The sequence below is a fragment of the Setaria viridis genome, chromosome 3 (assembly GCF_005286985.2).
Source record: "Setaria viridis chromosome 3, Setaria_viridis_v4.0, whole genome shotgun sequence".
Lineage (NCBI taxonomy): Eukaryota > Viridiplantae > Streptophyta > Magnoliopsida > Poales > Poaceae > Setaria > Setaria viridis.
Window position 1 is genome coordinate 38,520,535 of NC_048265.2, and position 26,696 is coordinate 38,547,230.

General features: G+C 44.4%; 1 protein-coding gene across 2 annotated transcripts; it reads right to left on the reverse strand.

The window, feature by feature from the left end:
- Positions 1 to 430: 430 nt before the first annotated feature.
- Positions 431 to 13,807, reverse strand: LOC117847334 (disease resistance protein RGA5). 2 transcript variants are annotated; one of them, XM_034728525.2, is made up of 7 exons: positions 12,620 to 13,807; positions 8,905 to 12,382; positions 5,534 to 8,831; positions 4,841 to 4,937; positions 2,984 to 4,023; positions 2,302 to 2,879; positions 431 to 1,491 (listed from the first exon to the last, which is right to left on the reverse strand). In XM_034728525.2, exons 1-2 carry the CDS (start codon positions 13,423 to 13,425, stop codon positions 10,399 to 10,401), a joined length of 2,790 nt encoding a protein of 929 aa, XP_034584416.1. In that variant the 5' UTR covers positions 13,426 to 13,807; the 3' UTR covers positions 431 to 1,491; positions 2,302 to 2,879; positions 2,984 to 4,023; positions 4,841 to 4,937; positions 5,534 to 8,831; positions 8,905 to 10,398. The 2 variants fall into 2 exon arrangements, with proteins under 2 accessions (XP_034584416.1, XP_072148949.1); XM_072292848.1 differs by having other exon boundaries at positions 5,534 to 12,382.
- Positions 13,808 to 26,696: the final 12,889 nt, after the last annotated feature.

Below are 26,696 nucleotides of genomic sequence, written 5' to 3' on the forward strand. Positions count from 1 at the left end.
AGCAAATCCGACTGGAAGTTCAGAAAGAGAATCAAGAAATAGCTTCTTTGGTCATTTTGTTTCTCTTGTTTAGAACTTGTGTTGAGTATGAGGTGTGGGCAGTCTGAGTACTGCAGTTTGTAGTTTGCAGCTGTACACTTTCAAAACCTGATTACGGAAGCTGGAACATTTTTCCTTAGTCTAAAAAAAGCTCCCTTAGATTGGCCAACTCACAAAGATCTCTGATGCACTCTAAAGAATTTGTCCTGATATCAAAATGAAACAGAGTGCGTAGGTTGCACAACCTGCTAATGCCGTTTCGTCGCACTAAACTTTCTTGTGTAGTTGGAAGGATTAGATGCCTCAATGCTGACAAGGACGTAAAATCCGACGATTGATTACTAGGATACAACCATACGAATGACACATCTACGGTCAGCAAATGCTTCAATTCCCCAAATTTCTTAGGCAGCTTCAAACGAAAGCCTCTGACCTTCAGGTACCTCAGCAGAAAAACGTGATTATAGAAGACAAATCGAGGAACATAGATTTTGGCATCACAAATGAGCCATAGTCCACGTCCAAAACTCTCAAACTTCAAATTTAAAAATTGAAGGCATACAATTAGCCATGGGGAAGGATTTATATGACCGAACTTGTGACAGACTCATCGTCTTGACTGCCAGAGCCATTCATGTCAAACTTGAAATGACGTCTCTGTTATTGAACTGATGGCTGATCCGACGAACTTGAAATGTTCCATTCATGTCAAACTTCCTATCAATTAGAGTAATGAAGTTTTGTTCTGTGCACTTTCGTTATGATAAGATCAAGCATTAGATCATGAACTCGACATGACCACACCCCACCAGAATCATTCAAGGAAGGCTGGATCATACTTCTGTTGATGAGTTCATTAAAAAGGTTTTCAGCAACTTCCTCTAGACCTAAACTGTGTTTTTCCCTAATAAATCCTTCAGCTATCCATTTTCTCAACAATTCAACCTTGTCCATTTCATGTTCTTCAGGGTACGTACCAAGATATAGCAAAGCATGTCTTGAGTTCATGTGACAGGTCATTGAAGCTAAGACATAGCACATGTCTCATCCATTCCAGTGTGGGATTTGTGTCCAACTCGGAACCCAATGAATTGTGTATCCTCTCCCATGTCTCAACATGCATGCTTTTGTTTACCAAAAGGCTTGCAATGCTAGTAATTGCCAATGGTACACCTTTACACTTCCTTAATATGTTGTCTGAAATCACTTTAAATTGTAGAGGGCAACCATCCACCGTGCCAAATACCCTTTTGAAAAATAGGTTTCTTGAGTGCAGCTCATTAAGGGGTTGCATCTGGTATACGTGGCCTTGACATTGACAGCAACAAGCTGTAGCAACATTTTGAATACGTGGTGGTTATAACTCTGCTACCATTATTATTTTCCACAAAAATGCACTTTATAATCTCCCAAGCATTGATGCTCCATATGTCATCAACTATGATGAGGTACCTGCAGAAAAGTAATAACTTTAAGCAATACCATGAACAAATAATCTTTTAGATATTATTCAGCACTAAAGTTCTCTCATAAAAATAAACAGCAGGACAATAAACATTTATGCTGTGAAGTTTAGGACGAAATGTACCACCATGCAATAAAATGCTCTTCAGAACAAATGTGTCTGGTAGAGAAAGAAATATCATTCTGCCAATGCTATCTCATCATATTTAACTCATTCTTTGTTAACATTCTATCCTATTGCATATATGCAAATTTGATATATGTAGAATATGAAATTGGGCTATGAAAGATGGGGCACCAGGATATAACTAAACAAGACCAAATGGACGTACAAACGCAAAACCATTCAATTTCTCAAATAGACAAACTACGGCAACATACAAAACTTTTGTGCATAGTGATTTTTATGTGAAAACTAAAAAGTAGCCCATATTTTGGTACAGTGTAGTATACACATATAATTACGTTGATGCTGGAGTTAATACAGTTTCTTTACTTATTAAAACAATAAGCTTGGAGAATTAGTATACGAAAAACATTCCCCTCACAACAAAGGGCCATAAACCGTAGAATCGAAAACAATTATATGTGAATACAGCCACATTAACAGCTATGAGAATTTAATTCCATAATTTTGTCCTGATATTTGTTTTGACGGAAACAGAAGCTGCATGGTGATTTTAAAGTTAAATTAAATTGTGTCAGCAACCAGTGAATCGATCAGTTAGCTATAAGCAAGCATAAGAAAGGAGTATCAGGGATTACGTATTCGTATTTGTGTAAGTAGAGCCCATATACCTCTTATTTGTGATCTGTGATCGAATGATGGAAATAAGCTTTTGGATATCATCTACCACCATATCCAACTCCGGACAGTATGTGCTTCAGAATCTTGGGCATCTCGAGACACTGACATGAAAGTTGTGCATTCAAACTCAATCTTGATTTTATTGTACACTTGGTTTGCGAGAGTGGTCTTGCCGAGGCCCCCAAAGCCAACTATGGAGATGACCTTAAGTGGTCTTGAATGACTGTCATCTTCTTGCATCAACCATCGGATGATTTTGTCCCTAGGACCATCACTGCCGACTAGCCTTTTCGCATCTTCAAACAGTAATTGTACCCTCGGGTCGAGTGGAACTTGTGTAGAGGTGGCAGCACCTTCAACAATCTTGTATCTATCACGGCTCTCACTCTGCTCCACAACACGAGCTCTGAGTTCTTGAATTTTCTTGGCAATTTGATAGTGGCCCCGTAGCATCCTAATCCTGTTTGCAATCTTCGCAAACCATCCTCTGAATCTCCGTGGCCTTGCTGGTGCATGAAGATGTCAACGCAATTGTCACATCCGATTTTAAAACAAAACCAAGTGTTACCTATATATACATATATATACCAAGATCAAATTTCATACATACAGTGACATCATTAGTGAATAACAGCAACAGTATCACGTAAAGGAACACAAATAAAGACTTACGAGATTATAAGAGATATACAACTTAATCCTGGAAACGCTCCAAACTTCACATGCAAATAGCAAGAGTGAGCACATGTCGTACTCAGCAAATGTGGAGAAAATATGAATGCAAGACTTAAACAAGGAAAGGCTGACTGGTTGACTGCATTAAACATTTTTAGTTGGTCAAATTTATTAGCACCTGATTGCTAAGGTATAAGTACATGCCAACCCACAATTAATAGAAACATAACCATAAGCCATAAGCATATGATAGGAACATAACCATAGCATAAACCACGATTTAAGTTCATCTTTAAGTATATTAATCATGTGAGGGTTCAGGCCGCTCTTGACCGTAAGCAGGGTCCAGGTTGCTCTTGACCGTGAGCACGATCAGTTTTACACTCTGCAGAGGTTGCACATCTTTACCCACAAATCGCGTAAAAGTTCAGCAGAACTTTAGACCCAACCATACGATTCTGATTAGGCACCATACCACACTTCCGAGGTGTGATTGCATAGGGACGCTATGAGGCCTTTACAAAGATTTTCTAGTAAGTGATAACCCGCTAAGGTTTCCAGATCAGTAGCAAGGCATCACACCCCATCTACCACCACCCCTCTTGCCCTTTCGGTAAGATTACCCCAGACTAGAGTCTCTAATTAATTAGCCAAGATCAGAGCCATGATAGTCCTTGTAGTTGCACTGTTTTCCTAGGTGGTCGCTCCATGTTCGAATTTAACTTTATGATCACGTATTAATGAAAGGTATAGCATCAATAAAATAAGTTCAGCATATTGTTCATTAGAACCACCATAACCCAAGTATAGCAGCTAAGGATAGCTACCCAACCAAATGATAAATCCATGTTGACAAGAAATGATCATAAAAACTAGGCAAATTAAGGACCCATCAAATTAAATGCAAGCATATGCAATAGTGTAAATAAAGTTATTGGGACAAAAGCACAAGGACACACTTGCCTTTCTATAAGTAGTGTTGCTGCTCAGAATGCCTTCAAATTCTTGCTCTTGAATGTCCTCGAAGCATGTTTGTTCTACTCACATCAATCATCCAATACGAACATCCAGAGCACGTACATACAAGCAAATAAAAGAACTAAATTAATATACATCCAATACAAACATCCAGAGCACGTACATACAAGCAAATAAAAGAACTAAATTAAAAATACTATATTAATCATCATAAACAGTACTGAAATGTGATACAAAACTAATCTACACGTTAAGATGAATGCGTGAGCAAAAGAATCACTCAAAACGGAGTTAAAACATAAAAGATATGGCTTAACGAAGCTCTAGGGACTTGCTGACGAGGATTAGAAACTTTCAGGGGTATAACTGTGAAAAACCGAGGGTATGAACATAATTTTGCATAGATTTTGAGGGCTAAACTATAAAACTACCATCTTCTTCCTCCGGTTCCATCTACTGTGTGACCTTTGGCAGCGGCCGACCAGGGGCGACGCCGGGAGCAGCGGTCAGGCCAGGGAGGCAAGGGCGCGGCCGGTGGCGGTGCGGCGCGGCTGGTGGCCGCGAGCGGCGGTGGTGCAGCGTGGCCGGCGCATGCGAGGCGGTGGCGGCGCAGCGCGGGGTAGGTGGCGGGGGCGCGGCGCGCCAGGTGCAGAGGGGCGCGGGGCGGCAACGCTAGCGGTGGGCGGGCTGGTGGCGCGACAAGGCAAGGGTGGCCGGGTGTGCAGGGGCACAGCATGGCCATGCCAGCGAGCACGCAAAACAGCGACGGATAGGAAGAAAGAAAGAGATAGAGGGATCGCCGGGGACGAGGCCCAAACTCGCGCCGAATGGCAAAACAGAATGAGAACGACGATATGAACCCAATGGTGCACTCACCTTCAGCCGAGGATGGACGGTTTCGTCAGGTTTGCTCGCCGGAGTTCTCATCGAAAAGTTCGCCGGAGTTTAACAGATGCAAATGTTCGACGTCGAACTGCAGGAGTTAGGGTTGTTGAAACGAGATGAGGTTTGCAGCGTTGGAAAAAGGATGTCAAGGAGATCATCGAAAAGTATTTATAGACCCGGTTGGAGTCAAGATTTATTTTCCCTTTTTTCTAATTTCGGGAATTAATTTTGGATTTGAAAACAATTTTAGAAAATCCTGAAAATCGTAATTAAATCATGAAAAATACTCCGAAAGCTTCAGGAAACTTCTTGGAGACAAGGAACCAAATAAAAAACTGGCAGCTGAAAGGATTTATAGAACCATCCAAAAATTGGATTAACCTCTAGAAAAACGAGAATAAATTTCAGATTTTAAAATTCTCAGAAGGGTCTGGACAACGTCTAAATGTATTCTTAAAACTTTTGCACTCATGAAACATCAATATGCATCGGCATGAATGCATATTTAATTTAGAAAAATAAATAATTATTTTCCTATACTAAATTTCCTGTAAAGAAAAATAAATGTTGGAAAAATTTTAAAATTATGAGAAAATTATTATTTAATTATTCATTTTAATCATTGAAATTCAAAAATTTCAGGATGTGACAGCAATCCTCGATATCATAGGCCATCTCACGAACCTTGTCTCTCCGGTCTCCACACCTTTGTTTGGATATCAAGCTTTTCCGTATCCGCTAGCATCTCCAAAGCAGCATTCATATCGGTCAACTCCCGGCTGAGGAACTCGATATCCTTTCGAATCCTCTTGAGCTGCTTGTACTGATTACGCAGCAACATAGATAGCTTGGACAGGAGTGAGCCCATCACCCCAGTGGAAGCACTCACCATTATGCCCGCCATGTCAATCTCCTTGATTCGCTCTCTGGAAGCGATTATGATGTTAGATGGTTTATGCTCTGTTGTTTGAGTGAAACGGGCAAATGGCGTTGGAGTGGAGTTTACAGGGAACGGTGTGGTCGAAGTTCTTACAGGGAACAGTGTGGTGGAGGTTCTTCGCGCCACCAGTCGGCCGCATGCGCTGGGCTACCCGCGCCGCGCCGGCCGCCGGACGCCACAACGCACCAGCCACCGGAAGTTGCACCAGCCAAGCCGATCACGCCGACCACCGGAAGTCGCACAGTGCCTTGCCGCTGGCCGCCGCACCTAGATCCAAAGGCGGACGGCGGAGAGAGAGAACGAGAGTCAACGGGGGAGACGGGGGCAGCACCGCAGCAGTCACCGACGATCACGGTAGTTCACAGAAATATCTTCGCCATTTTTCGATGTGACCGTGGACCCTGGAACTGTTCGCTTCAGCTTATAAGCTGACTGAAAAGCTGAAATGGCTGATTCGTTGTAAGAGGAAAATACTGTTTGGTGGCTGATTCTCATAGGAAGTTTTTTTATAGGATAGATGGTATAAAAAATTATGTTTATGGCTCGATCATCATGATTCGTGGATTCATTGTAGGAATTAAAAAGTGTACAAAACATGTATAGTTGAATTCATTAGAAGATGTCAGATTTGCTATCTACATGTGATGTGACAAGTCTTAGGTCTTGTTTGGGAGGAGGGCCTAAAATTTAGCCTTGGGCTAAACTTTAGCCCTCTCAAATGTTGGGGCTAAAGTTTAGCCCTTGGGGTGTTTAGGTGAGGGGCTAAAGTTTAGCACTTGTGTTGATAAAAGACTTCTTTACTCATGTTGGAGGAGTGAGAGGGAGGAGAGAGAGGGGCAAGGGGAGGAATTTTGGATAAGGGAGACCACTTTTAGCCCCTTTAATCCATTTTAGCACCTCTTGAGGGGCTAATGGATTATGGAGGGCTAAAATTTAACCCTTCCATTTTAGCCTAGGTGATTGGGAGCACTAGTGGTTAAAAGTGACTAAAAAGTGGGTGCTAAAATTTAGCATCCCTCTCCCAAACACCCTTAATAGACAGACAGTTGTCCGCACTTTGTACATGCCCTAATAAATCACATTTCGTTATTGTTCTTGAGATCCACGAGCCCACGTGAGGCCAGATCGTGGAGTTTGACCCGTGACCTACTCCTACAGTTGTGCCAAAATTAATTGCCTCTGAATCCCCTATTAATTAATATTTCTCTCTCACCCTCTGTTAATTACTCCGCCCATCGTAAAAAAAAAGGCATCCAAGTATTTAATATATTCTCACATATAAGATATTTTAGGCACATATAAACATTTGTTAATTTAATTCTCTTCAAAGTTGATAGAAATAATTTAGTTGATTGGTGGATGAGTCGAAGTGAACTTCTTGTTATCAATTGGGCGCACTCACTTCTGCTTTTGTTGCGACTGTTGCTGCAGCTGCACACAGCTGTTGCTCGGCTGCAGCTTGCAGCTCATGTAGTTCCAGCTAAAAATCAACCTTATCTTGAAGCATAAAAAATTGCACAGCAATTCGCACCCGCATGCTGGCTGCAGCTGCCGTTGGCTTTCTGTTGCAGTCACAGCCGCAGCGCAGCTACAGGCAGCTCATCCAAACAGGCCCAATGGCATTCACTAAAACAACTACACTACACAACTCCCCACGATATAATTCAGGGTACATGCGTATTTTGCATGTCTCTCTAATCTATTTCAAAATCTCTAGAATGCCTTGAGTTTCATAATGTAAAGACTAGTATTTTCTATGAAATTGGACGATAAAAGGTTCATCAAAATGAAATTGGGCGTAAATTCTTTGCAAAATTGAAAATTATTCTACACACCCGACAATTTTCTCCAAACACATTAGGTGCCAACTCTCCTGTAGCACAACCCATGAGATTCCCGAGGCATTGTTTTAGCTAGGTTCCCAACCTTTAGCTTTTTGTCACTGGTTAGAGTGCGTAATTGTCTGGCCTACCCATTATACTGCGAGCTTGCATGGCACTTGATAAAAGAAACAGCTTTGATTTAAGCTTAGGACCACTGGAGCTCATAACCTTATAAAGGGGCTAGACCTAAATCAACATAAAAGGTTACTATTGATAGGTGACAGCTGGTTGTCCCACGTTATAAGTTATGCTCTTCAACATCAATTTTCGATCTGTGAGTAAATCCAACATACTGGTAAGAATACCAAACGTGTCCATTATCCGCTTCTTGTGTATAGCAACTTGCCGATTGTGACTCGCGGATCTGATAGGCAATCGTGTACTACATACTCCATGTGTATCTCCACGTCACATTACCCTTGAGGGATGTGCTTTTGCCATCAGTGGCCGAGTCTCTGCTAGAAGAGGTATGTCCCCAAAATGGCCTGTCTGTTGGCAAAACTTCTACCGCAAAATGTCTTTCCTCAAGCATTTTGAAGGGTATTTAATTTGTATTCTTACCCTTACTTTAATTATAATTATGATTGTACCTTTGTTTTTTAAACATTACGATCATGTCAATGCGATTTTACTCATAGTTATCTGTCAAAATATGGGCAAATCGTAAAGGCAGGGTCAAATCAAATTTACTTTTGAATAGTTAGGGGGAAAAATCACAAAGTTAAGAAATTAGAGTAAAATATAATAGGACTTCAAAGTAGAGGCAAGAATATTAAAAACATTTTAATTATATCTTGGAGATATTTTGCCACCCTTTCTTCAAAATTCTCCAGTATATTGCATCCCATTTTCGCAAGAATCATCTCTTATATATCCGGCAGCAAGATATTCGAAATATTTTTTTTCAGCACTTCTCGGAGAATGGGACAGAGTGAAACAAGTGCATAACATTAATCAATAAAAGCAACTGCAATAATTAATAAGAGCAGGATCCCTATTCAGGCCTCTACATGGGGCCGAGAGCGAAAAAAAACATCACTTTAGCAGGATCCCTACTCAGACCCTTAGATTAGGTAGGCATCCAAATCACCCCTTCCGGCCCCTTCTTCCATGGGTCTATAGGGAGGCCCCTACTCGACTGTTTCGATAGTTTCGGCCCCTGCGCACGAAGGATTTGCTCGGTGAAGGGGAAAGGGAAGGGACAGAGATGGGAAGAAGGTTCTGATGCTCACCTTGACGTCAAATCAAGCCCAGCAGCCCTCCGATCGATCGAGCACCGGCATCATCGAATCAACCATGGCCGCCGTCAAATCGGAGCGACGAGGAGGTGGCAGGGGCACGTGCGAGGGTAGTGCGGCTGATTTGAAGCGAGGCGGAGACCGCCATGGCCCGTACTGAGCTTGCTGTCCCCACACCAATAAAGTAGGGAACTGAAGTAGGAGCTATTACTAGAGTTGCTCTAACAAAAAGGAAAAAAGATGGTGTGATGCCCAACCCAATTCGGATATGACCCAATAGTGACCTATGAGCGTAGGTGTGCATATTTAGTACCACCTTGCTAGTTAAGCAAGGGTGGAGCCAACTTATAAGCATTTGTCCTCCAGCTATAGCACCTTCGGATTAATTCTTTTACACGGAGCGAGGACGAAAGTGTAAGTAAGGTGCTATGTGTATACGTGCCCGCCCCTTGAAAGAGCTGGACAGTGTGGCTTTGGAGGACAGGGTGTTACAAGTGGTGTCAAAGCCAACCCTCGCGGTTGCGTACGGGTCAGTGTACGGGTATATGGCGCATGGCACATGTGGGCTCGGATAGGACATGCGGCATGGCATATGACGCTGGCACTGGACGTATGGTCGTGTGCTAAGAGAGGATGGGACCCTGAGCGCATAAGGTTGGAGCTAACTTATAAGCCTTTGTCCTTTAGCTATAGCACCTTCAGGTTAATCCTTTTATATGAAGTGAGGATGGAAGTATAAGTAGGATGCTATGTGTATGCGTGCCCATCCTTTAGAAGGGTTGAGTGGTGCGACTTTGGAGGACAAGTGGTGTCAAAGCCAACCCTCGCGGTTGCGTACGGGTCAGTGCACGGGTATATGGCGTATGGCACATGTGGGCTCGGATAGGACATGCGGCATAGCATATGACGCTGGCACTGGACGTATGGTCATATGCTAAGAGAGGATGGGACCATGAGCGCATAAGGTTGGAGCTAACTTATAAGTCTTTGTCCTTCAGCTATAGCACCTTCATGTTAATCCTTTTATATGAAGTGAGGATGGAAATATAAGTAGGGTGCTATGTGTATATGTGCCCATCCCTTAGAATGGTTGAGTGGTGCGACTTTGGAGGACGAGGTATTACAGATGGCGTCAGCAGCTTACTTCAGGATTGCAAAATCAAACCGTTTTTTTTTTTGCCTTCTTTAATGTCTCGCGTCAAAAAGATTTAGTATTGTACTTCCTTCGTTCAAAATTATTAGTCACTGTGCTTTTTCTCATCACTGACTTCAGATCTTATTTTTGACAAATTTTTGCCTTCTTTGCAAAGCATGAAAAATAATAGATCCAGGATATGCAGGAACAAGGATATAGGAACAAGCATGAGAATAACATGACTCACCTTACAATCACCGGAGTCCAAAACCTTACTCCATCTGACTCAAGTAAAAGGACTAACCTTGATAGGTGAGGGATACCGTACCATGAGTTGAGTTCCCCAACACGGTTCAGTCTTCAACTAGATCTTGAAAGCTTCTGGAGCAATCACGATCATCCAAACAAGGAGTAAATATGAACCTTCTCCGTCGTACGGTGTGGTTTCTCGGATGCCTGTCGAGGGCATCACTGATTTCGGACCTTATTTTGGACAGATCACACGGTAAGGCCTTCAGGTACACAGAGATCTCTTCAAGGCTTGCAAGGTGCTCTATCCCAATAACTGAACCGCCACTGAAAGTCAGGTCGAGACTTTGAAGCATAGGCATTGACCCTGGCTCAAATGACAGCAATAGTATGTGATACTTGAATTTGAATTCCTTCAGGCATGAGAATTCATTGGAGTTGATCTGGATAATGATGCTTCTGTTGGGGGCTTTTGCAGCTCCCAAATCGAGGTAAGTGAGGCAGGGCAGCCCTGCAAGAACATGGACGTCTTCACTGCACAGCTCTTCAACCTCAAGTATCAAGCTTGTTAACCTTACAGCCTGCGCCATCCACTTCGGGAAAGTTGGGCAACAAGAGTCCAAATGAAGTCTCCGTAGACAGCGTGGATGAGTTAATGAACAATTTAAAACACAGCCAAGGCTTACTCCAGGATGCGCAACAAGAGAGCGGAGGTTGCTGTTCCCAATCTTGCACAGGGAGACGGCAAGGACCTCATACTTTCTCCTCTCCATATGTGTAAGAGGTTGAAAGATTCCACTGTCCTCATGTCGGAGCTGGAGCTCCATCAGATTGGTCAATTCACCAAGATCTTTTATGTTCCGCATCGAATTCTTGCCGAGATCAAACTCTTCCAGGGTTCGTAGAGTGATCAATTTTCCAATTCCATCCGGCAGAACTGCACCGCGTGGAACTGTAAGATGCCTCAATGATGACAAAGAAGTAACATCTAATGGAATAGCACAAACCACTTCGCTGTCTCCTAGATCTAGCGTCATCAGATTCTGCAGTTTCCCAATTTTCTCCGGCAACTTCAAGTTCCGAAATCCTCTGGCCCGTAAATATCTCAATAGGAAAAGATTACTTATAGCAGATAAATCAAGGCACTGAGAATCAGGTGAAGGGTTCGTCTGCAGATTCAACACTCGTAAAAGCTCAAACTTTGAAATGGGTGGCTGCATACAGTCAGAAGCAGGGAAGGTAGTAAAGGATCGAACTTTTTTAAGCCTCAGACTTTCCAGAGCAATATTACCATTAATGAAGTGACAGCAAAGCCGACGAACTGGAAATAATGTTTGTTTCATTTTGTATTTCCTATCTATTATAGTGAAGAAGTTCTCAACAGTGCACTTCGATATAATATGATCAAGCATTAGATCATGAACTCGACAATAGTGCATTTCACCTCGAATAATTTTGCCGGGCTGGATCATACTTCTATTGATGAGCTCATCAAAGTAGCTCCCAGCAACTTCTTCCAGATCTAGACCATGTTTTTCACTAACAAATCCTTCAGCTACCCATCGCCTGACCAAATCTACCTTTTTAATAGGATAGTCTTCAGGATAGATACCAAGGTATAGCAAGCATGTCTTCAGTTCATGTGACAAATCATTATAGCTAAGACTTGGAACATACCTCATCCATTCGAGTGCAGGATTTGTTTCCAATTCCGAATAAAAGGAATTATGCATATTCTCCCATTTCTCAACATTCATGCCTTGGCTAGCCAGAAGTGTAGCAATGCTAGTTATTGCCAGTGGTACCCCTTTGCATTTATGTAACATCTTTTCTGTTATCATTCTGTACTGCTCAGGACAGTTATCCTCAGAATCAAATACTCGTTTCAAAAACAACCGCCTTGAGTCTGACTCATCAAGAGGTTGCATTATGTATACTTGGCCATCGCAATGTAAACAACAAGTGGTAGCTACATCTTGAATTTGTGTGGTCGTTATAACTCTGCTACTTTTATTATTTTGGACCAAAGCATACTTAATAATGTCCCATGCCTTAATGCTCCTTATGTCATCAATTATAAAAAGATACCTAGCAGAAATATAATGAAAATACCCTTAGCTGAACTTCTGTTCACAATGCTAGCGACATTAAAATACAATTCTACATTATTCTAATCTGTGGATTAAGTTGAGACATAGGAAATCTTATCTGAACAAGCTTATTAGGAGAATAAAAATACTAAAGTTAACTAAGTGTACATTTAGTTGTAAGAATAAAGAGAAAGGTTCATGAGCTCTTAAATAACGAAGTGTTTAATATGCATACCTCTTATCTGCAAGGTATTGTCTAATGACATCGATGACCTGTTGCTCGTGATCTAGCATGCGGTTACTACAATATCCAATTCCTAAAAGTATCTCCTTCAAAATCTTCAGCGTGTCAAGATTTTGCGATACTGACACGAATGCCGTACAGTCAAACTTATTCCTGATCCGATTGTACACTTGAGTGGCGAGAGTTGTTTTGCCAATACCACCAGGACCAACAATCGACACAAGTTTAAGTTGTTGTGAAGAACCATTTTCTCCTTCCAATAAACGCTGGGCAATTTCTTCCCGCGGACCATCAATTCCCACAAGTTTGTCTGCCTCCGCATAAAGCGAAGCTAGTCGATAGTCAATGTCAACAGCTCTAGAGCTTGAGACGCATTCACTGACCTTATACCTGCGCTGTCGCTCAGCCTCCTCCACAACACGGGCCTTGAGTTCTTGGATTTGACTAGCAAGATGCCGACGCAGTTGCAGCTTCTTGATCCAGCGTTCACTCTTGCCGACCAAGCCAGCCTTTTCACCCTCACCGCCGAGATTATGCATAAAGACATCGATGCAATCCTCAAAGTCGTATGCCAATTCACGCACCTTGTCTCTCCACTCCCTTGCCTGAACATCAAGCTCTTCCATATCTTCCAGCTTCTGAATCAGAGCATTCATGCTGCTCAGCTCATCCTTCAAGAACTTGACCTCCTTGCGGACACTCTTGAGGAGCTTGTATTCGTCGCTAAGCAGCTTTGTTAGCTTGGAGAGGAGCGAGTTCATCACGCCTGCGGAAATACTCACAGTTGGATCTACCATATTGATCTTTTCCACTTACTGTGTCAAGATAGAGTTTTTTTTTCTGATTTCTCTATCTGCTTGAGCAACTCCAATCGGACCCTCATCTGACCCCCTAGCCTTAATTTGAGAGTTGAAACACAAAAATCTTCTCCAACCGAACTCCCATCCCGACTCCCTCCCTCATCCGAGCTCTCATACGCCCTGCACAGCCATGAGAGGGGAAGGAAGATGGGTGCTGCTGCTTGCCCTTGGAAGTGGGAGAGGGAGGAAAGAAGATGGGCGCTCGATTTTGCCTGCAAGAGGGAGATTGGTGGTGCGGTTTGGTGCTGCTGCTTGCTGCTTGCTCGTGGGAGTCCGAGTGGGAGCAAAGAGACAGGTGCGCATGGGGAGAAAGAGCAGAAAGGGAGATAAGGAAGCAGTTTTTCTTTAAAAAAATGGAAGGCCATAAAATAAACAGTAAGCTTGTTGGTTAAAAACTAATCATTAAAAATGTTTTTCTAAGTATAGTCCTTCCATAGTAGTAGCAAATAATACCATTTATACATATAAAAGACTAGTAAAGCTGTTAGTTATAAGTTATAAAGAAAAATAGGAGTGAACTAGAGGTAGGGAGGTACATGAGAGATCCGTTGAAGTGCGCTGAAGAGTAAAAGGATCGAAATATGGATGAGAGATCCTCGTATGGAAAAAATATAAACTCAAACTTGAGAGATCGGTTGAGGTGTTCTTAGTTGTTACCTTTACGTGACCGTAACATGGTTATTTGATCTAACAATTACTTTTCGAGGGCTATACAAGTGAACAGATGTTAGGCTAATCTTAATGGAATTATCATGTGTTTCATGGGCATTAAATCCCATGATATGTCAGCAAAACTACAAGTCAAGCTAATTATGAGGAGAGAGGAGAAGAGAGTTTTATCGCCATGAAACTCAGTTGGCACAGGTACCAAATCCCATGAAACCCAATGAAACTTGCATTGACCATGTTTTGCTTTCATGGCATGACACATTGGATCATAACACAATGCAAGAATTAAATGATGCAGGCCGTCTATGAAACTCAATTGCCACAGTTATCAAATCCCATGAAACCTAATGAAACTTGCACTGAGCATGTTTTGCTTTCATGGCATGACACATTTGATCATAACATAATGCAAGAATTAAATAATGCAGATTATCTATGAAACTATACAATGTATTTCATTCTATTGAAAAGCTGACATGATACTTTTGGTAACAGTGCTAACCAAAGATTCGTTTCCTATCCTAATCACCAGTGGCCTCCGTTATGATAATACGCTATCTCGGCAAAGTGCAACCGATATAGCTAGCAGGGTATGTGAAGGCACTTATCGAAACTATGGGAAGTGTGAAGATTAACAAGTATTCTGCATGAATTTGGAAAAAAGAAAGAATGAGTCGATTTACTGGATCTAACGATGATTATAATATAACCAATACCAGTCATATATATTGTCATTTGAGATCGACGATAAAAAATTTTTAGTATCAATGAAAAAAATAGATACCAAGCTATATATTTTTCACTTTGTTTCATCTAAACATTACACACAACATTAATGTGGTATTTCGTTTGAGAAACCAATCCATTCCACATGAAAAGATACGTCATGAGTTCATTAATTCCTCAAATTTGATAGAATGACCCCGTTGCCCATACTAGTACGTATTATTAGCTGGTAAGGAATGGACTAATAACACATCAATTCATTCCATTCCATTCCATAAATCAAACCAAAAAGATGTGTGAGAAAATAACGGACTACCTAATTCCTCAAATCAAATATTGAAATATTGTACAAACTAGCGGGGATTGCCCCCGTTACTAAAAGATGACAATTCAAAGGGGAGACTTCATAAACTACTTGGCAACCCATCTACTCGCTCTTGTTATGATAAGATTTAGCAGTATAGAGTAGAGTTATTTTAAACACTATAACATGGATTTCCTCATAAATATGAGATGCGAGCTGTTATACAACCATGACGCATTCGACAGACTTGTAGGAAGAAGGTGGCACGACGCTGGGATTCTAAAGCAGCCAGTGTTATGGTTTATTGTCAACAGACTTGTAGGAAGAAGGTAGCACGATGCCGGGATTCTAAAGTACTTGGTTTAGGGGAGAAATGTCCATAGTCATATACCATAAATATAGGGTTGGGCTAAACCTCGTTAACACAGGTGCGGCTTTGCCGCAACCTAGTCACAGCAAGCCACCTGACTGATCTCTGTACGAGTTTAACAAAGATTTATACATATTCTTATCGCACATGTGTAGCAATCAATCCTATGCCAAGCTCTTTCAATATTTGAGAAATAAAAAATATTTGTTTTGTTGGAATATTTATTAGAGATTTCACAATTTATACATATGCCAAGGTCACATTTCCTGATACACTTTAAAAGAAAACCTTAGGGGTGGATTTATATAAATATCATCACACAACAACTATCAAAACTCAAGTGCAGGAAATAGTTACGAGCAAAGTCAAGTGAAGAGATTGACCACCTCTACTTTGTCCTTATAAGCCGGCTGAAAAGCTGAAACGGCTGATTTGTTGTGAGAGAAAAACACTGTTCGGTAGCTGATAAGCTGAAGCGAATAGAGCCTCAGAATTTGTTGTTAGCAAGTTTATCGTCTCTTGTGTTCTTATCTTTGTTCCAATGCATCGTGCCCTTGTTTTGCTACGTGAGCCCTAACATTTTCAAAGAGGAGTGGGAGAAAAATATGGTGATTTGAGATCATCAGCAATACAATATACCAAATCTAAAAAACTATTTTGAACCACATTAAAATGCATAAACATCAGTTTTACCTAAAGGTGTCAAAGAAGCGTAACTAACACACTAAGACACATGATTTAGTAAAGGTAAATGCTCGTGCATTAAAAATGACCTCTAGTCCCGTATCTTAGTACCGGCCACTTTTTGACCCGGTACTAATGTTAGCTTTACTACCGGGCCTAACGGATAGCCCCTGAGGGAGCCCCCGAGGGAGCCCCCGTGATCCCCTTTAGTACTGGGTGGGGGCTCCACCGGGTACTAAAGGGGGGCTTTTGCCCCCACCCCCCTGCGCGCGCTGCTCCTCTACATGCGGGGATTCGTTCTTATCCGATCACGTTGCCCCATCCTTCCACTCATCCTCTCCCACGTGCTCCAGTTCTCCTGCCTCTCTCTATCTCTATCTCTCACTCTCTCTCTCTCTCTCTCTCTCTCTCTCTCTCCCAGTGTGTGCGCTCCCTCTCTATCTCCAAAGGCTCCATCTCCCTCTCCAGGCCACCGGCCCCCTCCCTCCCTCCCCGACCTCCCCTCTCCTCCCCCTCCACTTGCCCCTCACCTTGTCCCTGAGGAGGTGGAGGCGGGGTGGAGGTGGAGAAGGCCGGCGGAGTTGGGGGCAGAGGAGGCGGAGGCAGGGTGAAGGAGGCTGGCGGCGGAGGAGGAGGGGCGGAGGCAGGGTGGAGGTGGAGCGAGTGGGGCGGCGGCGGCGGAAGGAGCCGGGGGCTAGTTGCGGTGGGAGGCCTTTAATTTTTTAACACCTCAACCGGTAGGACCCCCTCTAGTACCGGATTGCTAGTACTAGTTACACAACCGGTACTAGAGGGGAGTTCCTAACCGGTAGTAGAGGTTATTTTTCTAGTAGTGAGGGAAGTAAAAGAGTGGTGAGAAAATATATTCGACGTCATTTATCTAATGCAACATGACAATTTGATGACTACTTGAACATTGCTCATCTAATCTATCAAACAATAACTTTACTTTATATACTTTTTTCTCGGTTAAACGGATTATCAAGCTTCACATCTCTTATTATCTACTAGCAAAATGCCCGTGCGTTGCTACGGTAAATGATCAATTATGTTTTTCAAACTAATGACACCGCCTCGATCGTGCCAGAGCCGCCTCCCCAACCCTGGCCGCCCGGGCCACGCCGCCCGGCTCGGCTGAGGCAGCGCAGGCGGCTGGGGCCAATGTCAGGCGGCACGGCTCGAGCGCGGCCGGATGAGGTGGCCGTGGTGGGCGGGCGGCAGGGGCCGAGGTGGCGCGGGAGTCCTATGAAAAGTGATGAATTTTTTTGGCATATGTAGAGATAGAGATTATGTTCTGACCAAGCTCAAAGCACTTGCCCATTTCTTTCCAACTGACGTTGCGGGACCCAAGTGTTAGAGCTTATCTCGCACAGACCACCTCCTCTCCTTGTTTCTCTCATCCTACTCATTTCTTCCTCTTTTCACCGTTGCTTATTACTTTTCCCTCACATCCCGGAGCTAGCAAAGCATGAGCTTCCTGCTAGGAGGTGGTGGCCCAGGTTACTAGTCAACACTCCCGGGCGCTGCCGGTGAGCTTGAGCATGGCGTTGAGAGGGAAAGGAGGCAACTTCTCTTCCCCTTCTGCTCTTCTGATCTTCTCATGGCCTCATGGGGCATCTTCTCTTCTTTTGATCTTCTCATGGCCTCATGGGGCATCTTTCTCTCTCGACTTCTCAAATCCAGCGAGCGTAGTGACATGGCTGCGAGAATTGATAGGCCAAGCGTTGCGCGGTAGCTGTCGCACGGAGAGTTACGACAAAGCTCGCACGTGTCGGCGTTGCGGCCACGCGGCGTCCTCACTCGCAGCAGTACCAGGCTTAACAAAGCAGGGCCGGTTGAGCGGCCGGCCGGCCTAACAGAATTCAGCGGGAGTAGGGCGGTGCATACTACCAACAGAGCGGCCGACGTGGGCGACATCTTCGGCTGGCAGAGAACCAAGGAGCAGGCTGCCGGAGCGGCACGACGCGGGCCGAGCGGGCGGCGTGTGTGTCTAGCGGTGGGGATTTGTGGGCATGATTTCATTTTGTTGTCATCAAGCAAGCCAATTCTATCTCACGTGGTAGAGTTGCCCACGGACTGGGTGGGCGACCATCGCAGCGTACGTCGCCTCGGCCTCGGCGACAGCGGAGGCTGTCCCTCCCTCTCCCGCGTTGCAGTGGACCAGGAGCGTCTGTCCCCACTCTCTCCTCCCTCTCCTTCTCCTCCGTCGGATCCAGCCAGCCCCTACTTCCTCTCCCCCGGCTTGTCCTCCCTCTCCTGCGACCGAGGCGGGCAGCAGGTGTAGGTCGGGAGGCGCGCCCAAGGCGGCTCGGGCGCAACCAGGGCCGAGGTCGGGGAGAAGCCTTTTCCCTCTAACCCCTCCCTTCCCTCCTTTTTCCACCCGAGCCCCTCTCTTCTCAGAATTTGGTTTGCGGGTTGATTTCATGAAAGCTAAGGGTTTTTTTGCAAAATGTTCACGACGGTTGAAAAAAAGAGATGGTTGAAAGAAACATCCTCTCTTTATTATTAGGTATAGATATAGATATAGATACTATACTATTTCAAATTATCAAATGCCAAGTCCCACCTCGTCATCACCGACCAAATAAAAACCACGTTATCAATAGGGCTTTCGTCCAACTATTTGCATATGTATCCACACCACCTTATTTATATGCATAAATAAGCAAAGACCATATATTGGTTAGCCCAAAGTTATATTAGGGTCAATCAATAAAAATGGAAATGGTATTATAGTATAGTTCGAGGATTTATATTGTAAAGTATAGAAATCTGTTTCTGTAGCCTACTGTATAATTTAAAGATTTCAAGAGCTAAGATATAAAAATAGGTAAAACAAACTCAATAAACATTCACCGATTGCTAAACGCTTGAACCTTATCTCCTAGTATATGCTAGTATATTGTTGGAAGGCAAAATTTGCTAGCGGACACTGAAAGTGGTGCTCATTTGCTAGCGAACACCAAAAGTGGAGCCTTTCGCTGAAAGACACATTCGTTGGTGGCAATTTTGTTGGAAGACACTTTGCACTGGTTGAGAAGAGAGAATCTTTTTTTTTGGACATCTGGTGCCCCTGTTCCCCTGACCCATATTTGAGTCGTGCCGGACCTGGATCATAGCGACCCGACCCAGACTCCCATTCCCCTTTCTAATCACTTTCCCCACTCCGCCACTTCGCCGCCGCCCTTCGTCACCGTCAACACCAGTGGCCGCCGCTGATACCTACAGCCTCGTCCGTCGTGCACCATGAGGGGCTGAGGAAGAACGCCACCAGGAAGATGAAGTCCCCTACCGGGAACAACACGCAGAGCTTGGGTTTTCCATTGAGGGCGCTTCGATTCAAATGGATTCCAAAAGGGTTAGTGCTTTTCCTTGAACCCTAACTCGCTCAATTTGTATGCGTTCCCAGTGGATGCGTTAGAAAGACTAAGTTTTTGAGCTCATTTAGTTTCGATCTGGTTTTTGTTTTGTATTTAGGATGGATTCGACAGCCGCCTGTAGGGTGGCGATTAGAGTTCCTGGCTATGTAGAGCAAAGACAAGATGGGCTTGATGATTATCATGTAACTACTAACTTCATGCGTGTGGTGGACAAGGATACCACTAATTGGATAGATTTTAGTGCTATGCTTGCTGAGGAGATAGTTCATGGGAAGGATCAAGCCCTGGAAGTCACTTTCTTTGACAAAATCAAGGATGAGACAATGTGTATAGATTCTGACTCTGCTTTGCTAGAAGCATTTGAGGTGTATTGGGAGAGTAGAAGGCTGCCATTGACTGTAAATGTTGTTGACACTGGACCTCGATTAGTGCAGCCCCAAGTTTGTCATGCCAATGCATTTGCTACTCCGCAGTCTGCTATTACCACACAACAGAGTCAAGTCATGTGTTTGCCAATAGCTATGATTCTTCCTGATGAAATTGTCACTCCTGATGCTAATGTGAACCCTGATGATGGTGATCGCAATGCTGATGATGACTGGGGAGAGTCAGATGAAGTTGAGTATGTTGGAGTAGATGATGAGAAAGACAAGTACAAGGATTTGTTGGTTGATGGTGCTGAGGAGGACTGTGGTTACTATCCTGACTCTGACCCAGAAGATGATGACCCATTTGTTGTGGATGATGAGCAGGGCTGTGAGAGTGTGCTGCATGTGATTGACATAGATAACCCTAAGATAGCTCTTGGTGTTACATTTGAAGATGGTTATTATTTTAAAAGGTGTATTAGGCAATATGCTGTGCTTAATGAAGTTGAACTTGCAGTTCCATATAGTGAGTCAAGGAGGTTCAGAGCATATTGTAAGGCCAAGAGGTGTAGGTGTAGGTTGAGTTGGAGTATTTTGTGGACCCTTACTACTATGTAGACAAGTTTAAAGCAGCTTATGCAACTGTTGTGCCTCCTATTCCAGACAAAGAAGACTGGAAGAAGGTGGATATTGACTTCAACCTCCTTCCTCCTAACTGCAAGAGAGCAGCAAACGTCAAAGAAAAGAAGGATGGTTGGCGTTGAAGAAGGTGGGTCCAGCAGCAAAGGCAAGAGAAGGTGTAAAAGATATGGTGGATTTGGCCACCTCCAGAAAACTTGCAATGAAACTGTCAATGACCGTGATGCACCGCTAGCTGCACCACCAAAGAAGAGGAGAACTTACAAGCCAAAAGTGGTTGAGATTATAGAGACCACAAATGATCCATCTAAGAAGAAGAAAAGGAAGGCCAACTCCAAGGGGAAACAACCCAATAAGAAAGAAACTCTTGCTTAGTTTGCATCTCCTGCAAAAGATACACAGTATGTGATCAACCCCTGCATGTATTATCTTTGTTTTTTTCAAATTTTTAGCTGACTATTAACAAGCTGTTACATTATCCAGGGTTCCACATTCACCGGTCACTAGGAGTCAGGCAAAACACCAAGTGACATCCAGTCTAATGCTAATGACTAGGAGTCAGGCTATCTCACAGCTGACATCCAGTCCAAGCCCTTCCTATAGGAGCAAAAGGGCCCTGCTGGATTTCTAGACCTTTTGTGCAAAACCAACAACAACAGCTTGCTGTCCTCAAGTACTGCTGATGTGATGACTTGTGATGACCTTTTGTATTTTATAACTTGTGATGTATTGAACTTGGTATTGTAATGAATTCAACTTGGTATTGTAATGACTATGGTCATGTAATGATGGTGATGTATTGAACTTGGTATTGTAATGAAGCTTGGCAATGTCAGATAACTGCATTTCATTCCATTCAATTTACAGATAATATATAGCAAAGTTCATGCATTCTTATACAACAACATGCACATGGCAATAAAGCTCACAACTCCTAGAAACACACTGGCTACATTCATCCACCTATTCACTCTCTCCTCTCCAGCTATGCTACTCATAGCCACCCTCTAAGCAGATACTACATTGGTCAGGTTCAACAGAGCCGTCTCCACCTCCTTCATGCCTGCCATCAATCCTGCAACGTCCCCGGCATCTTCTGGGCTCATTGGCTTCCACATGAAGAAGGCACACTTGTCGCTGCCCTGCTTAGGACCAAGAATAGAAGTTTGGGATGAACCCTAGCTGCGAATTTAAAACTGCCTAAATGGACTCCAAATCAATGAAGATAACTTACCCAATTTCGATTCCTGCAAGTATAGAACTGCTTCAGTAGATTGTTTTGGGTTCTGGAGGTCCGCTCCACAACGGTCGGTGTCTTGTAGAACGGGCACAGTGTCTGAGCGTCTCTCGCTCCTCGCGACCTCGCAGATGCACTGGAGGAGGAAGCAGCGCCCGAGCCAGTTGTCATCCGTCCTCTGCTTGCCGTATCTGGTTGTAGACACCCGCGTCGCCGCCGCTGCCGCCGCCGCTTCCTTTGTCGTGGAGATAAGAAAGAAGGTGGGGAAAGTGATTAGAAAGGGGAATGGGAGTCTGGGCCGGGTCGGTGTGATCCAGGTCCAGCTCGACCCAAATATGGGTCAGGGGAACGGGGGCACCGGATGTCCAAAAAAAAGATTCTCTCTCCTCAACTAGTGCAAAGTGTCTTCCAGCAAAATTGCCACCAACTAATGTGTCTTCCAGCAAAAGGTTCCACTTTCGGTGTCCGCCAGCAAATGAGCACCACTTTCAGTGTCCGCTAGCAAATTTTGCCTTGTTGGAAATACATTTTGCATCAAGTACGGGGGCTTCTATGTAAAACAACTGAACCTTATCTCTACTCAAGAAGCAGTTGGCAAACCTTATCTTCAGTTCACCTTGCCGCCTTGGTTCTTAGGCACTGCTGCCGTCATACCGTTTTGCCACCGCCACCAGTGCGTCGACCTCCGCCGTTGCCACACATTGGGGCTAGTTAAGCTGTGCCTTCTCCTCTCCATCCGATGTTAAAAATATTTTCAAGACTTGGTATCAATTCAATGTAATGATCTTTATAATTAACAAAAGTTAACTTTATTGAAAAAAGACCTGCTGACTGTGTGTTATGATTGGCATAATGATAGGCATTTATAGGTAAAGAACACTCGTATATAACATTGACAAGAAACAAGATTGGGACAACTTGCCGAAAGGTGCTTTTTTACGTGAAAGTGAAATTGTTAGGCCACCTATATGCCTAAATGCCTCCATGCCGTCAGATCATAGTAAGTCTTGATGATGAAGCTTTGGCTAACCATTAATTCCCATATTTGATTTTATTTTTTAGTCAACGTGTATGAGTAGTTTCAAGTGTGCCATATGTATTTGGTAGTGCATTTACATGGCAGTACCGAGAAAGTAAAGCGAAGTATTCTTGCCATTCACTTTTTTCATTAAGGAACCATCCAGCGGAATTGAACGGTGGAAATAAAGAAAGTACCATGAAGTACCAAAAGAAAATACCAAGAAATACAAATTTGATGGGATCAAGTACCAAAAATAGTAAGAAATTACTATGATACCTGTAAATATATTTAATTATTTTTTGGTAAGAAGAATAAGAAACGACAGCTTGCAGTACCACTGGTACTTTAAAAGCATTGTAGGCAATACTTTGTAAAATGATAAATACTATTTGATTTACGGGTAAATATAACATGTGAAGAATGCGTGGCAAACTCACATTCAATTGGTGGCTCACATGTTCATACCGGTTCACTGGCAACTGAACCGGCAGAGATAGGCGTCCAGTCCCAGCATAAATAGGGCCGGTGACTAGTATTGCTTGTTTACGATTCCTGCTGATTCAACCATGCCAGTCCCATAACCAGAAGGAACAAAACCAACACATACAGTGGGTGAACCTGTACAGATAACCATATTAACCTTGTGCAGTCACGTGTAACCAATAACCGGATGGGATATGCACATTGCAGGAAAACCCCTGCTGACGCTTTACTTCCCAGGGCTCCAAATTTTTTGTCAGAACCTACCTCTAGCGGGTATGGTTGAATCTCTCTTCTCCCGTTTTCTACCTACGCAATGGAATTCTGCTCGGCATAAAAGCTATGGGTCTACGCCATCACATCATATATCTTTACCTATTATTAAAGCAAGTAACGTTTCTGCCAGCAATTTTCGTCCGTCGTGGTTATTTTGCAAAAAAGTCCCTTGACTTTTCTGTAATCAACCCGCAGTCCAAATGCTAACAGATTGGGGGCTCGGATGGAAAAAAGAGGGAAGGGAGGGGGTTAAGAGGAAAAGGCTTCTCCTTTCTCCACAACAGAGCCGCAGGAGGGGATTGGGCGCAGGCGGCGGCCGGAGCAGGGTGCCCTGCCGCTACCCCGTGCGGCCTCGGCGGCAAGGTCAGCCGGGCGCTTGGCGGCGGGCCTCGGCCTCGGCCCCGGCCGCCCGCTCCGCCGCCCACCGCGGCGCCGCCCCCTCCGCCACCCCCCCTCGCGAGCCTCTTGAAATCCAGTGCTGAGTGCTCACCTCTTGATGCTAAATGCTGCTAGCCGCCGCTGAATGCCTGCCGCCCCTCAGCCCCTGCCCCCTCGGCCCTCGCGGCTGGCCAGTTACCTGCTGGCCTGGGCGCCTGGCGCCTCTGCCCTGGCCGGCGCGCCTGGCCTGCCACGGCGGCGCGGCCACGGCTTCCTCCTCCCGCCAGCCAAGGCCTCCCCCTCGGCCCCTCCCACCGACCGCTCACCGCCGCTCGCCGATTGGGACTGCCGTGATGGGGATTGGGGGATGGCCGGATGGGATTCGATTTCCGCTGTCAGACTCGAGCCGAGCGAGCGCCGAGCGGACGGAAGGAGAGGCGTCAGGGGGTTCTGGTGCTCCTTTGGTGGACCGACTGGTGTCTTTTGGGTGAGTGGGCCAGCCTGGTTAGGGAGGAGGCGATGCAAGAGGGGCCTAGGATCGTTGTTGGGCCGAGGATTTAAGTTCAGACCTACATGTGCATGTGTATAATTTGAAGTATACTTGATGTTTTGTAAAAAAGTTGGATATTCCTGCGAATACCCAGGCATCACTGTGCCTCCACCCATGGGTAGTGGCATCGTCCTCTCGACTACGGCCGCCGGTCGGTCTTCGCTGGGATGCGGCCGCGGCCGGTTTGGGTCGGATGCAGATCCTCTGACTTTCCTCATCCACCGTCCGCAGAATCCAACGATTTCCCTTCTCTCTTCCTGGAGTGGCAAAGCCAGCGTAGCAACTTGTCGCCGGAAAGGCTTCGTCTCGCAAACAAATTTTGTCCAACAAACAAAGAGTCTCAAAAAAGGAAAAACTGAATAACGTCCATTGAGCAAACTGTAAGATCTTCAGCATATTATAACTCCAAACCAATACGATAGAATGAATCTTATATCTATTTAAATTCTATATCTATACCTATAATATTAAAGAGCGGAGCGGAGCGGATGTTCCTTCCAACCGTTATGGTTATTTTGCAAAAAAGTCCCTTACCTTTTTGATAATCAACCTGCAGTCCAAATTTTAAAGGGGGGAGCTCGGGTCCAAATTTTGTTCGTCCTCGTGAGCCATCCTCGCTGAGCTCGGTTGCGCGTGCTTGTAACCCAAGTGAGGGCATTAAGGTGGTGTGGATGTTTGGTGCAGACTCTAGGCTTGGGCCTGTGGTGTGTCTTTGCTGGCCCTGCCCGTTCCAAGTTGGTAGTGGTCTGTGCGGCCCCAGCTTTCGCTGGGGCTTCACCTGAAGTGGCAGGAACAGCGTGAGGTTGGCTTCACAGAGTAGCGATCACTGCCCGCTTCCAACAGTGGAAGGATAACAGCCCACTACATCACGGGCCCGACCTGGACCCTGAGGAGCTGGCGGCGAGGATCAGAGAGGGAGCGGTGGAAGGATAACATGCCGCTACATCACGGACCCAACTTGGACCCCGAGGAGCCGGCGGGGAGGATCGAAGAGGGAAAGGATAGGCGCGGGACTAACCGGATGGCGGGAGCGGGGCAAAGTGGGGGCCGTGGCAGCGGCGCTCGCTTGTGCGAGCAGTGTGGCCATGGTAGGGGTCGGGATCTGGTCGGATCGTGAGAGCAAATAAAGACCGCAACGCACAGGTATTTCTGCTAGTAACCTTTAAATAAAGCTCTGATCTGAGAAGCTATCTGTCTGGTACAGTGACACTTAAGCAGCTGGTGGTGGCCCGTACCTTCTTTTGCAGTCACAAACTCAGAATATTCAGAGGTATGTGCGCAAACTACAACGACGATTGTGCACACATTAGAACGCCTGTCATAAGAAAGTGTACAGAAACATAACTCCAATGTAAGTGAGCATTCAAATTGTGATCTCACGTCCTCAGGTCTCACGAGTACATCAATCATTGAGAAGGAGAAGGAATAAAAGAGCAAGACTGGTGTCCTGTTCTGACAGCAAGAAGAATTCAAAGATTTGTACTCCCTTCTCCCGTAGAAACAAGGCGAGCCACCATAATCATACATGCAAACAGAATAAGAAGGGGATGTTGAAACAGGGAAAGGGAAGTAGCATATCACACAAGAGGCTACTGTCATCCAGTAAAACAGAGCCAGGCAAGAGTTCAAGCTAGATGCCTAGTGATTTCACAAAGAACCCTTGTTTAGTTCACCCCCAACTCCCAACTTTGGCACTATGCAAAAAGAAGATTCCCATCACATCAAACTTGCAGTACATGCATGGAGTAATAAATGTAGATGAAATTAAAAACTAATTGCACAGTTTTGTTGTACTTTGCGAGACGAATCTTTTGAGCCTAATTAGTCAATGTTTGGACAATAATTCACAAATATAAACGAAACGCTACAGTGTACTACAGTGCTGTAACAGTAATTTGGCACCTCCAAACTTTAGCAACTAAACAAGATCCTAATGAAATATGAGGATAGAAACAGTCCAGTCGGTTTGAACCCAGGCTTGTGTAGCGACTCCACCATCTATTTCTCACGTACTACTCTCCGTTAATATGAGAGTCATTTTCTACGACCAGAATTCTGTAAAACATCACTGGGGTTGCTGCTGATGAGTCGTGATGCAGAGGAATTCTCATATTATTTTGAAGATA